Source organism: Vulpes lagopus, chromosome 21 (genome assembly GCF_018345385.1).
Source record: "Vulpes lagopus strain Blue_001 chromosome 21, ASM1834538v1, whole genome shotgun sequence".
NCBI lineage: Eukaryota > Metazoa > Chordata > Mammalia > Carnivora > Canidae > Vulpes > Vulpes lagopus.
In genome coordinates this window covers 7606943-7623072 of record NC_054844.1, presented here as the reverse complement: position 1 = coordinate 7623072, position 16130 = coordinate 7606943, and the positions used below count along the sequence as shown (strand labels likewise).

The 16130-nt window shown below is 43.5% G+C and overlaps 1 protein-coding gene and 1 non-coding gene across 8 annotated transcripts in view; both read left to right on the top strand.

Moving 5' to 3' along the window:
• The window catches only part of CHD4 (chromodomain helicase DNA binding protein 4), a 29244-nt gene that overhangs the window by 11640 nt on the left and 1474 nt on the right, over positions 1-16130 (top strand). For 3 of the 7 annotated variants that reach the window (XM_041735479.1, XM_041735481.1, XM_041735476.1), the window contains exons 18-38: positions 182-303; positions 395-568; positions 908-1049; positions 1136-1267; positions 1383-1500; positions 3709-3833; positions 4173-4410; positions 4574-4749; positions 8473-8653; positions 8738-8824; positions 8915-9003; positions 9107-9240; positions 9561-9705; positions 9819-9984; positions 10254-10351; positions 10461-10590; positions 10979-11050; positions 11353-11490; positions 11749-11857; positions 11969-12101; positions 15580-15778. In XM_041735479.1, the coding sequence (XP_041591413.1) occupies positions 182-303; positions 395-568; positions 908-1049; positions 1136-1267; positions 1383-1500; positions 3709-3833; positions 4173-4410; positions 4574-4749; positions 8473-8653; positions 8738-8824; positions 8915-9003; positions 9107-9240; positions 9561-9705; positions 9819-9984; positions 10254-10351; positions 10461-10590; positions 10979-11050; positions 11353-11490; positions 11749-11857; positions 11969-12101; positions 15580-15778 (2908 nt within the window). Of the gene's footprint in view, positions 1-181; positions 304-394; positions 569-907; positions 1050-1135; positions 1268-1382; positions 1501-3708; positions 3834-4172; positions 4411-4573; positions 4750-8472; positions 8825-8914; positions 9004-9106; positions 9241-9560; positions 9706-9818; positions 9985-10253; positions 10352-10460; positions 10591-10978; positions 11051-11352; positions 11491-11748; positions 11858-11968; positions 12102-15579; positions 15779-16130 lie in introns of all 7 variants that reach the window. The other 4 variants (XM_041735480.1, XM_041735477.1, XM_041735478.1 and 1 more) reach the window with 3 other exon arrangements.
• LOC121480465 lies at positions 10029-10168 on the top strand. The gene has a single exon (XR_005984983.1).

Sequence of the window (16130 nt, the reverse complement as noted above, 5' to 3'; positions counted from 1 at the left end):
AAGTGGTCTCTCTGCCTTCCCTCCTCACTTGGGATTCCCCTTGGTGGCCAGACCTTAAAAGGGAGATAGAGATGGGGGAGCGGGGAGGGCTTAACTATTGGGCAGCAAAACAGCTCAGTTTGCAGAAATTTACCAGAGCCCTCTTTTCATTGAATTTTACCTTCTCCATCTGCTTCTTCAGTTCTTCCGGGTCTTAAATGGTTACTCACTCCAACACAAGCTGTTGCTGACTGGGACTCCATTACAAAACAATCTAGAAGAGTTGTTTCATTTGCTCAACTTTCTCACCCCTGAGAGATTCCAGTAAGTGTACATTTCTCCATAATCAGCTGATAATTCTGCTTCAAATCTTCCTGTTGCCCATTTCCTATATCACTTTCCTTTCTTTCTGAAGCAATTTAGAAGGCTTCTTGGAGGAGTTTGCTGACATTGCCAAGGAGGACCAGATTAAAAAACTGCATGATATGCTGGGCCCTCATATGTTGCGGCGTCTCAAAGCTGATGTGTTCAAGAATATGCCATCCAAGACAGAACTGATTGTGCGTGTGGAGCTGAGCCCCATGCAGAAGTGAGTCAGAAGGTTCAGAAGCATCGACTCCATTTTGTAAAAGTAGTTAGACACCTACTAGTCTGAAGAGTGCTTCCGATTCCTCCCTATACTTTGCTTCAGGGCATCTGGTGACCAGCGCAAGCAAGATCTCCAGAAACTTGATGCCATAGTTCTTATTTAGTTGAATACCTTATTTAACATGGTGGTGCTGGTGCTTATTAGGGTTCCATCTGTTAGGTCCCAAAGTGAGGTATGTTGGGAGGAAGATCTCAGACTTTGGGATGGTATTATGAGTCATGTGAAGTTAGGAGTCCTATAAAAGCTCTTGAGTCTGATCTTTCTGTCTTGTCCACGTAGGAAATACTACAAGTACATTCTCACTCGAAACTTTGAAGCACTCAATGCTCGAGGTGGTGGCAACCAGGTTTCTCTGCTAAATGTGGTGATGGATCTGAAGAAGTGCTGCAACCACCCATACCTCTTTCCCGTGGCTGCAATGGTATGCTGTGCCTTCTCTTGCTCCTCACTGGGCTGGAGTTGCTCCATTTGGTTCAATGTTTTTCTCTTTTGTGCTCCTTTCCTCAGGAAGCCCCTAAAATGCCTAATGGCATGTATGATGGCAGTGCCCTAATTCGAGCATCTGGGAAATTATTGCTGCTACAGAAGATGCTCAAGAACCTTAAGGAGGGTGGGCACCGTGTACTCATCTTCTCTCAGGTATTTTGTGGGCTAGGCTGGGAGCTTGAGGAGAAAACGGTAGACAGCCCTCAGCGACATGAGGCAGGCAATTGTCATCTGACTCCCCCTTAATTAAACTGTGCTTCTTTTCTAGATGACCAAGATGCTAGACCTATTAGAAGATTTCTTGGAACATGAAGGTTATAAGTATGAACGTATTGATGGTGGGATCACTGGGAATATGCGGCAAGAGGCCATTGACCGCTTCAATGGTAAGTCAGAAGGAGTGGCTTCAGTCTGTATGTTCTCATTCACTCACGACTTTGCATGGATCATTTGTTCTTGTATGTCTGCTTTTCTGTGTGGTTCTTTAGGATTTTTGTCAATTGATGTGGAAGAGTAAAGCTTTTGAATGCCCTGATTGAATGTATTGGGCTTTTCCTAGCAGATAATTTTTTCCTTTGGAATCTTCATCCTTTTTTTTTTTTTTTTTTTAATTTATTTATTCATGAGAGACACAGAGAAAGAGGCAGAGACACAGATAGAGGGAGAAGCAGGCTCCATGCAGGGAGCCTGACATGGGACTCGATCCAGGGTCTCCAGGATCACACCCTGGGCCGAAGGCAGGCACTAAACTGCTGAGCCACCAGGGCTGCCCCGTCTTCATCCTTTTTGATACACGAGGAGCTTTCATTTAACCCTCTTTGTTGTATCTTGAGGCCCAGAGAGGGACCAGGACTTACTCAACTAAGCCATTCATAGCAGTAGCTGCTGCTCTTCTTCCTCCTCCTCCTCCTCTTTATTTTTAATTTAATTAATTTTTTTAGAAAGTTTTTTTAAAAAAAATATTTATTCATGAGAGACACACACACACACAGAGGCAGAGACATAGGCAGAGGGAGAAGCAGGCTCCATGCAGGCAGGGAGCCTGATGTGGGACTCTATTTCAGGCCCCCAGGATCACTCCCTGGACTGAAGGCAGGCACTAAACTGCTGAGCCACCCAGGGATCCCCTAGAAAGTTTATTAACTTTTTTATTAATATCTGCACTCACCCATGGGGCTTGAACTCGTGACCCCAAGATTGAGTATTACATGCTCTTCCAACTGAGTCGGCCAAGTACCCCCTCACTTTTTATTTTAAAATAATTTTGGGGGATCCCTGGGTGGTGCAGCGGTTTGGCGCCTGCCTTTGGCCCAGGGCACGATCCTGGAGACCCGGGATCGAATCCCACGTCCGGCTCCCGGTGCATGGAGCCTGTTTCTCTCTCTGCCTCTCTCTCTCTCTCTATCATAAATAAATTAAAAATAATAATAATTTTGGACTTCTTTTTGTTTTGTTTTTTTTTGTTTTTTTACGATTTTATTTATTTATTTGGCAGAGAATGAGAGAGCACAATCAGGTGGAGGGTTAGAGGGAGAAGGAGAAGCAGGCTCCTGGGAGACCAGGGAGCCCAACACAGGGCTTGATCCCAGGACCCTGAGATCATGACCTGAGCTGAAGGCAGACGCTTAACCTACTGAGCCACTCAGGTGCCCCTAATTTTGGACTTTAAAGTAGCAAAAAATAATACAGGATTCACATATATTCTTTACTCAGCTTCTCTTAATAACCGCTTCTATAACCACAGTACAACTGTCAAAAGCAGGATGTGATGACTGATGTCATACTAATAACTAAAATGTAGACCTTAATTGAATGTCACCACTTTTCCTCCTAATGTCCTTTTTCTATTTCAGGATCCAATACCAGATCTCCCATTGGATTTGGTTATTGTGTCTCTTCCTCTCTGTGACAGTTCTTCATTCTTTCCTTTGCTATCATGCTGTTGATACTTTTGAGGATCACTAGTTAGTTTTTCTGGACTGTCTCTAAGTTTGGGTCTGTCTGACGCTTTCTCTTGAGTAGGTTGAGCTTATTAGACATTTTGGGCAAGAATGCCATAAAAGCAATGCTATGTTCTTTTCATTGCATCATACTAAGGGGAGGACATGATATTGATAATGTTCCATTACTGGTGATGTTAACCTTGATCACTCAGTTCAGGTGGTATCTACTTAGTATCTCTACTGTACTCTTTTTCATATTATAATTGATATCTTTTTTTTTTTTTTAATTGACGTATCGTTGACATAGTAAAGTATCAGGTGTGCCGGGTGGTAACTAGACAACTGTGAGTTATGCTCACTACAAGTGTAGCTGCCATCTGTCTTCATACAACACTATTATAGTATCCCTGTATTTCCTGTGCTGTGCCTTTCACCTCCATGACTGGATGAGGGAGGTATTTGAGACTGTGGTCTTATACTGTTTCTCCTTAAACTTGCACATTGATCTCAGCATCCATCCGTGGACCTTGCTTACGGTGATTTACTACTGTGGTGTTTGCCTGATGATGTTTTATATTTCTGACATTTCTTCTACATTTATTAATTGGAATTCAGGAGACACTAATAATGCTGTTTTGGTTCCTTTTGTAGCACCGGGTGCTCAACAGTTCTGCTTTTTGCTTTCCACGCGGGCTGGGGGCCTTGGAATCAATCTGGCCACTGCTGACACAGTTATTATCTATGACTCTGACTGGAACCCCCATAATGACATCCAGGTGAGCAGAGGTAGCGGCCTTCATATACAGTAACTTACTGGTATAATGCAAGTATTCTCTGTGAGGGCTTTACCATCTGGAATTAGTTGTTCCAGGGGGGAAACAATAGATTCTTTCTATGTCTTTTATATCACATGAGCCAGAGAGTTTGGATTAGCTATGGTCTTATTTTGGATACCATGATAAAGGGTGGGGTCGGGGGGGGGTAGTTCATTTGAAAGCAAGTTGCAGCTCTTGCCTTGTGCTGGATTTAGCTTATTATGTGAACATCAAGGCAACAGCAGAAGCAGGAAAATATGGTTACTTCAATTTCTGGCTTTGTTGTGTACCCAACTTCAGGCTTTTAGCAGAGCTCACCGTATTGGGCAAAATAAGAAGGTGATGATTTATCGATTTGTGACCCGTGCGTCAGTGGAGGAGCGCATCACGCAGGTGGCAAAGAAGAAGATGATGCTGACGCATCTAGTGGTTCGGCCTGGGCTGGGCTCCAAGACTGGATCCATGTCCAAACAAGAGCTTGATGACATCCTCAAGTTTGGCACTGAGGAACTATTTAAGGATGAAGCCACAGATGGAGGTGAGCTGGTCAGGAACTTGTTTTGGTGTGGGGCTCGGCCTCTCTAAAGGGTATATTGATACTTAGGGTCCTGAGACTTGGACCTAGGGTCTTCTAGGATGTGCTTTTACCACTGCAGCTGCTGAAGCTGACTTTGAGGGTGTGGACCCCTGATTCTTTACAGGAGGAGACAACAAAGAGGGGGAAGATAGCAGTGTTATCCACTATGATGATAAGGCCATTGAGCGACTTCTGGACCGTAACCAAGATGAGACAGAAGACACAGAACTGCAGGGCATGAATGAATACTTGAGCTCATTCAAAGTGGCCCAGTATGTGGTACGGGAAGAAGAGATGGGGGTGAGTATGAGTCCAAGTCAATGCTGTGCTTGGTGATTGGTCTGGAAATTGTTACTGAGACCAGGATGGTATTTGATCCAAGAGGAAAACATCTGTACGTAAGTCAGTACATTGATGAACTGATAAACCTCTTTCTTTGAAAATAAATACTATCACATATGGGCAGTCGCATTTTCATTTTTGCCATGGCTGTCAGAAAACTCATAGCTAAATCTCCTACTCAAAACTTATCTGTATTAGTTTTTCCTCTTCAGAATCTCATTTTCACTAACTCATTTTATTAACCCTACGAATTAACTTTTTTTTTTTTTTTTTTTCCTACGAATTAACTTTTGATTGTTACCAAGTCTCTGGAGAAAAGGCAAGAGATGAGATACCTATCTAAGCAAATCATTTCCCTGTATTTTTAAAAAACATTAGAATTGTTTTCCCTTCTTCTCTTCCTTTCCTTTACTTGGTCTCTTGTACAAAACAACAACAACAAGAAAACCTAAAACTGATAAATGCGTGGTTTCTTTAATACCCCCCCCCCCCCCCCCCCCCCCCCCCCCGCAAAATAGAGTATAAAATGGGAAAAAAAAATCACTTTCTCTTCTGGTCCCCTTTAGACCACTCAACTCAGGGTTCTTTGAATTGGCGTAGATTTCTGGCAGTATTTGCTATCTTTTCTTTTCTCATCTTTCCCATTCAGAACCATCTCCCTTGCTGTGCTTTTCTGATATATACCTGTTACCTTTGTTCCCTTCTGGAGGTGATGCCACCAGCCTCTGTTGTGGGTAGTGGTGGCTAAAAAGTCTGACCTGGCTCTATGGACCAGCAGTGTTTAATCATGACAGCCCTTCTGTAAGGTGCTCCCTGTTTCGGTCATGGCAGGGCTGTGTGATTGACTGGGGCAGCACATGCTGGGTGTTTGGGAAGGGAGGGTGGTTCTCTCACTGATGACCTCTGCTCTCAACTACTCAGGTCCACAAATGGCCCTCTCTCATAAGTGGCTGCTTTGGCTGTTTACAATATTTTTTAAACATATTTTTTGAATAAATAGTAATTCACATTCAAAAGATACAAGGAATCACTTTCTTTTTTTTTTATTTTTTTTAATTTTTTTTATTTATTTATGATAGTCACAGAGAGAGAGAGAGAGAGAGGAAGAGACACAGGCGGAGGGAGAAGCAGGCTCCATGCACCGGGAGCCTGATGTGGGATTCGATCCCGGGTCTCCAGGATCGCGCCCTGGGCCAAAGGCAGGCGCCAAACCGCTGCGCCACCCAGGGATCCCAGGAATCACTTTCTAATCTAGTTCCCTCCCTGGGGATAACTGATTTTTTTCAGTTTCTTGTATGTTTTTCTTTTCTATTCTTTCTTTCTTTTTTTTTTTTTTTTTTTAAGATTGTATTTATTTATTTGAGAGAGTGAGCAAGAGAAAGAACGCAAGCAGGGGGAGCAGCAGAGGCAAAAGGAGAAGGCTCCCACTGAGCAGGGAGCGCAATGCAGGGCTCAATCCCAGGCCCTTAGGATCAAGACCTGAGGGCAGATACCTAATGGACTAAGCCACGCGAGTGCCCCAGTTTCTTGTATATTTTTCTAAAGGTATTTTATGTGCATACAAATTATGTGCATATCTGTCCATCTATATGCACACATGCATGTGCTTACAAACACCTTTTTTCCTTTTTTTTTTTTTTTTTTTTTAGAGTGAGAAAGCACATAAGTACAGTGGGGCGGGGAGAAGTAGAGAGAGAATTCTAGGCAGACTCCATGCCCAGCGCAGAGCCTAACATGAGGCTGAATCTCAAAAATCCTGAGATCTTGACCTGGGCCGAAATCAAGAATTGGATGCTTAAACTACTAAGCCACCCAGGCGCTCTTCCCTTTTTTAAAAAAAACACAAAGTAGAATTTGTTATATATAATGTACTTTGGTTTTGTCCACTTAATAAATCTTAGAGATTTAGGGGTGCCTGGGTGGTTGAGCATCTGACTCTTGATGTCACTATTTATTTGTTTATTTAGATTTTAATTATTTATTCATGAGAGACAGAGAGAGAGAGGCAGAGACACAGGCAGAGGGAGAAGCAGGCTCCATGGAGGGAGCCTGATGTGGGACTTGATCCCGGGACTCCAGGATCACGCCCTGGGCAGAAGGCAGGCGCCAAGCTGCTGAGCCACCCAGGGATCCCCACTGATGTCGCCTTTAGTCATGATCTCTGGGTCTTGGGATCAAGCCCAGTGTGGGGCTCTGTGCTCAGTGGGGAACCTATTGGGTTTCTCTTGCTCGCTGTCTTCCTCTACCTCTTCCGCTTGCACTCTCAGTAAATAAGATATTTTTAAAATGAATAAATGAATCTTTGAGATTTAGTCCAAATTATTACATAAAGACCTTCCCTCCTCTTTAAAAAAAAAACAAAGTTTTATTTTTTTAAGTAGTCTGTACCCACCATGGGGCTCAAACTTCCAACCCCGAGATCAAGAGTTGCATGTTCAGAGCGCTTGGGTGGCTCAGTGGTTGAGTGTCTGCCTTTGGCCTAGGGTCATGATCCTGGGGTCCTGGAATGAGTCCTGTATCAGTCTCACTGCATGAAGCCTGCTTCTCCCTCTGCTTCTCTGTCTTCTCATGGATAAATAAATAAAAATCTAAAAAAAAAAAAGTTGCATATTCTACTGACTGAGCCAGCCAGCTTTCTCCCCTCCCCACTCCCCCCCCCTTTTTTGGGCTGTATAATATATATCCTTATTTGGAAGTACCATGATTTATTTTTAAAAATTGAGGTACATAATTAACGTGAGTTTCAGGTGTGCAACAAATTGATTTGATATTTATATATTTTGTAAAATGATCACCATGATAAGTCTAATTAACATCTGTTAACATGCATGGTTATATGTTGTTGTTTTTTTTTCTTGTGATGAGAACTTTTAACATCTACTGTCAGCAGCTTTCCAGTATGTAATACAGTGTTACTAACTGTAGTTACTGTGCTGTGTGTTGCATTCCCAGGACTTGTTTGTACCTTGAAGTTTATACCTTATACCTTTTGACCCTCTTTACCCATTTTGCCCACTTCTTATCACCAGGAGTTTATTTGGTTAGTTCCATAATGATGGACATTTAGGTGTTTTCTGCTAGTATGCTGTTTGTAGTGGTTTTGTACTAATGTAAGAGATTTGGAATCAGTTGCTGGTCCTGAAGTGTCTGAAGAAAATAAAAGACTTTCAGAGGAACATAAACATTATTGGGACCTAAGAGGATATGTTTGTATAATTTGCTGGATTGTTTTTTGCACACAGTTGGCAAACTTAAATGAAGTTACGACGAACAAAAGAGCTTATGACTCTTCTACTTTATGTCTTATGAAGTCTTTTACAGTATTTCAGAAGACCTTCCATCCTACCTTGCTAACCTTTCTTCTCTACATTTTGCTGCCTCCCAACCATATAGGTGTCTGCAAAGGGGGTTAGAAGAAAGCATACTCTCTTCATCCTTCTCTTGTGATAACAGCATCATCTCACGTTTTTCTTTAGTTATGTTGACTGCTAATCTCTACGTAATGAGCGATGTCCTGTCGATTAAATTTCCTTTTAAGTTCTTAGGTCCAAAGAGGCACACTAAAAGTATTTCAGAGCCCAGTCCTGAAAAGGAGCTAGTAGAATGGGAACTGTGAGGACCAGGGGTAGCTGGTGGTGCTGACTTCAGCACCCCTGAGTCCTGGCCCTCCCTCTGTCCCAGGAGGAAGAGGAGGTAGAACGAGAAATCATAAAACAGGAAGAAAGTGTGGATCCTGACTACTGGGAGAAATTGCTGCGGCACCATTATGAGCAGCAGCAAGAAGATCTAGCCCGAAATTTGGGCAAAGGAAAAAGAATCCGTAAACAGGTCAACTACAATGATGGCTCCCAGGAGGACCGAGGTGTGTGTGGCCGGCCCCGCCCCCCACCCATGGGCCGTTCCACTAGAGCAGTGGGCCCCGCTCATCTGCCCTCTCTCCCTCCAGATTGGCAGGACGACCAGTCCGACAACCAGTCCGATTATTCAGTGGCCTCAGAGGAAGGTGATGAAGACTTTGATGAACGTTCAGAAGGTGAGAGCTTTGCCTTTCTGCTGACTTTTTAAATATTGCTTTGTTTCACACCCCTACCAGCATCACTCACATGTCCTTTTCTTCTTGCAGCTCCCCGCAGGCCCAGCCGTAAGGGCCTGCGGAATGATAAAGATAAGCCATTGCCTCCTCTGTTGGCTCGTGTTGGTGGAAATATCGAAGTAAGTGCCATTTGGTTCTAAGGTGGGGTGGGTGAGTGCTAGATACTTGGTCATCGATGGAGTAAGGCCTACTCCCTCTCACTTAGGCTCCTCCTTCCTCTAGGTACTTGGCTTTAATGCTCGCCAGCGAAAAGCCTTTCTTAATGCAATTATGCGGTATGGGATGCCACCTCAGGATGCTTTTACCACCCAGTGGCTTGTGAGAGATCTGCGAGGCAAATCAGAGAAAGAGTTCAAGTAAGTGGAGAGCTGGAACAACTGATGGTAGAGCAAGAACTTCTGATCTCTGGTGGTTCCATGGTACTAGTCAAGGCTGCACAGGGAAACAGGCAGGTTCCTCTGTTGAAGTTGGTCGGTGTAACCACTAGTAATAGGGTTCCTTGTGTTCCTAGTTTCCCTAGAGGAGAACCTGGGGCATGGTGTGGGTTCTGGAGAACTGGCCTTCAGTGTGATGGCAGGCTTTATCTTAAGATGGAGCCAGAGTTGTTTGGTGGAAAGATCTCCTCTAGGAGTTGGCCTGATTGCTGTTGAACTCATTTTCTCACTTCTTTGCTCAGGGCTTACGTATCTCTTTTCATGCGACATTTATGTGAGCCGGGAGCAGATGGGGCTGAGACCTTTGCTGATGGTGTCCCCCGAGAAGGCTTGTCTCGCCAGCATGTCCTTACCAGGATTGGTGTCATGTCCTTGATTCGAAAGAAGGTGAGCCCTAAGCCTCTCTGCATTGTTCAGAGTTTCTACGGGAAACTAGAGGACAAACGGGAGAGGAGCCTAGAGCTGAAATTGGTCTTCACCTTCCTGTCCCATTGCTACAGGTTCAGGAGTTTGAACATGTCAATGGGCGTTGGAGCATGCCTGAGCTTGCTGAAGTAGAAGAAAATAAGAAAATGTCCCAGCCAGGGTCACCTTCTCCAAAGACTCCTACACCCTCCACTCCAGGGGACACACAACCCAATACCCCTGCACCTGCCCCACCTGCTGGTAAGTCTGTCTGTACTGTCTGTCCTTTTCTGTTCTTTTTTTTTTTGTCCTTGCCAGTGTTTCTTCTGCTCCCTTGTGTTCAGCTCTGACAGAGGAGTCTGGCAGGACACACAGCAATCTCCCTCTCAGTTTAGGAGAGCCGTCCTAAGAATAGGGCTGGCTCTTAAAGGCACGAGAGGACAATTTAAGATAAGACCAACTGAGAAGGCATGACCTTTTCTCTGATCTAGAACTTTCTTCCTAATTAATTGCCTTCTATTGGTCTGCAGAGGATGGGATAAAAATAGAGGAGAATAGCCTCAAAGAAGAAGAGAGTGTAGAAGGAGAAAAGGAGGTTAAATCTACAGCTCCGGAGGCCACTGTTGAGGTAAGAGATGGGGGTGACCGGATGCCATACGGAAGATAAATGAAGAAGCCCATTCATCTTTTCAGTTGCTGGCCTGTCTGCCTCAACTTATGTATTTTTTCCTTTGAAGTGTACACAACCCCCTGCCCCTGCCTCAGAGGATGAAAAAGTCCTTGTTGAACCTCCTGAGGTTGAGGAGAAAGTAGAAAAGGCGGAGGTGAAGGAGAGAACAGAGGAACCAATGGAGACAGAGCCCAAAGGTATCCATGTTTCCAAGTATTACATCCAGATCCCTGTGAAACTTAGGTACTTCTAGCTGGGCTAAGGAAAGGTCAGGAGGAAGTGACACCCTGGAGAATCCCCTACCCTTGATTTTATATTGAGGGTTTTTAATTCCTTAAGACATTTTTTATGATGTTAGTCATTGAGATTTGGGGTTAAGACTGTTCCAGTTGGCTATGGTGTGGGACAGAGGAGAATCTTCTTTATTTTTCTTTTTTTATAAAGATTTTATTTTTAAGTAACCTGTACCCACCATGGGGCTCAAACTCACAACCCCAAGATCAAGAGTTGCATGCTCTAATGACAGCCAGCCAGGCACCCCAGAACGTTCTTTATATACTCTCAAATCCCATCTGTTCCCCCCAGGTGTTGCTGACGTGGAGAAGGTAGAAGAGAAGTCAGCAGTAGATCTGACCCCCATTGTGGTAGAGGACAAAGGTGAGTGTTTGGCGAAGCTGATCGTGACTAAAAAGGACTCTAAAACTAGATGCAAGGACTTTATCTCTGGTACACCCCCTGGCTTCTCACACCCATATAACTATTTAATCCCAAGCTAAAAGACTCCATCTGTCCCTACATATGATTGTCACGGGCCAGTGACATTTTTCTGGGTTTGAGAAATAACTGTATGGAGAAAGGGTGAAGGTGGCTGCGTGCTTAGAGCATATAATGCTGTAGGTAAGGGCCAAGGTGCTATGCTTTTGTCTGGAGCTGACATTTTTTTTCTGCATATCCTGTAGAAGAGAAAAAAGAAGAAGAAGAGAAAAAAGAGGTGATGCTTCAGAATGGAGAGACCCCCAAGGACCTGAATGATGAGAAGCAGAAAAAAAATATCAAACAACGTTTCATGTTCAACATCGCAGATGGTGGTTTTACCGGTATGACATTGAGGGACCAACTGGGGTTTAGAAGGATCTGAAGTGAAAGTAGGGCTCTTGTCAGAGGCCAGGATACAAAGATTTTACCTCTACCAGATAAGGGACTGCCAAGTTGATTGCACATTCCTGACTCTATGTTAGAAAGCCAGAGGCCTACTCCTAAGATGGCATCTGTGGGCCAGGAATAAATAGCTTTTTGAATTCTTACAGATATTTGCCTCTCTTGTTCTTCTCCACCTTCCCCAAATTCCTATTCAGAGTTGCACTCCCTTTGGCAGAATGAGGAGCGGGCAGCCACAGTCACTAAGAAGACTTACGAGATTTGGCATCGGCGGCACGACTACTGGCTGCTGGCTGGCATCATAAAGTATCCTTTGCTGGAGTCTGGGCTGAGGTTCTTGGTAAAGGGTTCTGAAGGTCCTACTGTTTGAAGTTTCTGCTTTCCTTGTCTTGTTTTTCCTGAGCAATTTTCCAATAGCCATGGCTATGCCCGGTGGCAGGACATCCAGAATGACCCACGCTATGCCATCCTCAATGAACCTTTCAAGGGTGAAATGAATCGTGGCAATTTCTTAGAGATCAAGAATAAGTTTCTAGCCCGAAGGTTCAAGGTGAGCAGGATAGGGAGGAATATAGTGTTGAAGTGACAGCCTTTGTAGTGCAGAAGGGACTGTAGAGGAGGGTGTCTCTTCATGCAGCCATGCTGTTTATTGCATTCTCCTGTTACTTAACTCTTTGTATTGCTCCCAAGTGTCTTAAATATTAGAACTAAAGACACAGGAGCACCTGGCTGGCTCAGTCTGGAGAACACGTGATCTTGATCTTAGGGTTGTGAGTTTGAGCCCCATATTGGGTGTAGTGATTCCTTAAAATAAGTAAATTAAAAATTAAAAAAACACAACAGGACAGACTTGAAGATTAGCTCTTTAAGGGCCTAAGATGACTGTGCCTAATAAATGACACAGAAGAAGGGGCACCTGCCTGGCTCAGTCAATAGAGCATAGGACTCTTGATCTCAGTGTTGTGAGCTTCAGCCCCATGTTGGGCATGGAGCCTACTTAAAGAAAACAAATAAATAAAAGAAATGTAAACTAATAAATGACATGGATATATCAGGGGAACAGTATAGGTTAGAGTGTTAGGAAAGATGGAGAGGTAGGACTGAATTGGATCTCTGAAGAGGGAAGGCTGTCAGTGGGCTAGTGGTACTTTTTTTTTCCCTAGGTTTGAGAGAGCCTATGTGGATAAAGGGGTGTGTGGGGTGGATGCAAAGAGGAGATGTGAAGGTAGAGCTTCATTCTCAGAATCACTAGGGTTAGTAAGCCCAGGACTGAGAGGAGTCTCCGTCTGGAATTCAGCAAATGTATGTTGAGGGCAACTTGTGTGTAGACTGTCAAAATGGGGTACCAGTGGATAAGTCGTGGGTTTTAAGCTGAGTATCACTGGGGGAGTAAGAAATGTACACTAACCGTTAGACATCATGTGCCAAGCAGTGAGTAGCACAAGGATACAAAGACAAAGACATGAGGCACGGTGCCTGTTTTCAAGGAGCTTTTAGTTTAAGGTAGAGGCAAATGTGTGATCAAATGAATGCCACTCTATGTATTGGGAGAGCTCCGTATGAAAGTTCTCCAGGGGGGAGTTTTGGGGAATCCAGAGAGAGCTCCTGAATAGCTTCATGGAGAAGGCATTGGAATTAAATTTTGATTAATGTCATAGAAATAGCTGGATAGAAGCAGAAGGCTGTTTGAATCAACAGGATGAAGTAGGGCAAAGGCCTAGAGGCAGCAGAGCTTACAGAGTTTGGAAACAGCCCAGTGGGCTGTAGAAAACACTTGTGTTGGGTGATGGTGGGAGGTAGATTAGAGAGCAAGGTAAGAAGTAGAGGTTAGTAGGTGGGTTTTTGGCACCTGATAAGAGTTGGGCAGCCATTGAAGGTTTGTGAAGAGTTATAATACAACCAAGGGAAATGGAAATAGAACATTCATAAGATTATAGAACTGTCATATAGTCAGGAGGTGTAAGGCTGGGCTGTGATGCTTTTTGTAGAAAATGAAAAGGGCGGGATGCCTGGGTGGCTCAGCAGTTGAACATCTGTCTGGCTCGGTGTGATCTGGAGTCCGGGGATTGAGTCCCACATCAGGCTTCCTGCATGGAGCCTCCTTCTCTGCTTATGTCTCTGTGTCTCTCATGAATAAATAAATAAAATGTTTAAAAAAAAGAAAAGGATGAAATAAAGGAAATCAGATACCAAATAATTGATAGGATTTACTGATTTATTGCAGTCAGTAAGCCTTTTCTCTTAAAGGGCCTGATAATAACTATTTTAGGCTCTGAGGGATACACATGTTGCAAATACTCTGTCATAGTGTGCAAGCAGCCACAGGTTATAAACAAGTGGGAATGAGTTCCAATAAAACTTTATTTACTGACATGAAAATTTGAACTTTATGGTTTTTTTTTCATAAAGTGCCACAAACTATTTTTCCAGCCATTTAAAAATGTAAAAAACCACTCTTGGGCCATAAAAAAACAGACAGTAGGCCAGATTTGGCCCATAGGCCATAGTTTGCTGACTCTTGACTTAATGGATTTGAGATTAAAAACTAAAATTTGAGCCTGAGTCGCTGAGAAAAATTATCATTGGCAGATCAGGGAAGTGAGGAGACGGAGCAGTGTGTAGAAAAGAGTTAAGTTCAGTTTTAGAAAAGTGCTAATATCCTCCCTCTACCCATCCTCCCGCCCCAAACGTGGGATCAAAGAATGATCATACATGAGTGAGATCAGAACACTCAGTGCTTGAAATGCAGGTTCGAAAAGCATCAGATCCTTTGTACGGAGGGGCTGGCTGAACTGGGAGAGGAGAAATCACTTAAGGGAGTGCTTTAAAAGAACAGCAAGCCAAGGGCTGATGATCCTGGGGAAGGGTCATAGTTTGGGACAGGAGGCAGTTGGTGAAGAAAACAGGGCATGTAGATTGAAAGTAGGTGCTTGGTCAGTCTGGGGATAAATTACTCTGCTCATTGGAACACATCTTGTAGAAGAAACAATAGCCCATTATTCTCATACTGTCCTATTTCCTGACCCCTAATGGCTTTATTGTCTTTAAGAACCAGTGGATGGATACTTGAGCAAATTAAGTCTTATAACTTCTGAATCAACATTCTGTCTCTTGGAATATATTGCAAAGAACCTTTTACATAGCTCCATCAGGTGACACGTGTAAGTGTTCATTGCAGTATGATTTTTGGTGGTGGGGCCTGGACATAACCTAGATGCTTGCCTGGGACATCGACTGGGAGTGTAGATAGGTAAAACGTGGATTCACATGGAGCATTTTAAGCAACAGTTAGAAGGAATGAAATATATATGATAGAACAACATAAATTGAACATTTTAAAAAGATCTAAAGTGGGGAAAGGAATAAAAGGTTTTTATGTGTACAGGACAACAACATTCTGTAAATTAGAAATGCACACATGAAACAATACTCAGTTTTCAGGAATACCTGCACAAAGCCATGTGGTAAGTATATTAGAAGCACTGCTTGTTGGGAAAGAAAGGAATGGGAGTAAGATACGGAGACAAAAGAAACAAATACTCTTAAAACATAAAACCACTTAAACAACATGATGTGGTAGGTATATCCATAGGACAGACTATCATGCAATCATTAAAAAATCATCTTTTATCAAGGGCAGTTTTAATAAAGGAAGGTTTATTAGAACTTCTACAAAGTTCTATGGAACTTTGAGTGAAAACAGGTGTACAGAGTGATCTCAGTTACATAAAAAATACAGATGCTAGGAACCTCAACACGTTAACAAGTATCTATAGGAGGTGCAATTACTATGATCTTAGTTTTTTATCTGCTCTATTTTCTAGATATTTAACATTTTTGTATAACTGAATTCATAAAGGGCAAAGAGTTTTAAAAACATGGATTTCCAAATGGGGATTAAAAAACACAGTGTTGAAGGGCTTGGGTTTGGGGGAGCCATCTGTAAGTTTCTTTACAGATTGGGAAAGGCCCATCGGAAGCAAAGTGAGCGTCAGTGCAACTCCCCTCTGCTCTTTATCCTTCTCCAGCTCTTAGAACAAGCCCTGGTGATTGAGGAACAGCTGCGTCGGGCAGCTTACCTGAACATGTCAGAAGACCCCTCCCACCCTTCCATGGCCCTAAACACGCGCTTTGCTGAGGTGGAGTGTTTGGCGGAGAGTCACCAGCACTTGTCCAAGGAGTCAATGGCAGGAAACAAGCCAGCCAATGCGGTCCTGCACAAAGGTAGCCAGTGGCTCCCCTGCCTCCTACTGACTCAGCTTCCTTCTGCTATCTCTCCCTCACACATAGTTACTCCTGGTTTCCAAACCATTTTTAGAGCCCCTCTGTCTGGGTGCTTAGGATGTGCTGGGGATCTTTGCCTTCTTCCTTGGAAAGCTAGTATCTTAGGGGCAATCCAGGACACTAGTTCTTTGGCTCTTAATATATTCAAGTTCTTGGAGGTAGAAAGCAAAGCGGAATAATAGGGTGTTACTGGCTTACTGTAGAGGTAACTTCTGGTGTTTTAAGATCCTGTCAAATTCAAGGCACCTGGGTGGTTCAGTGGTTAGCGTTTGCCTTGGGCTCAGGTCGTGATCCT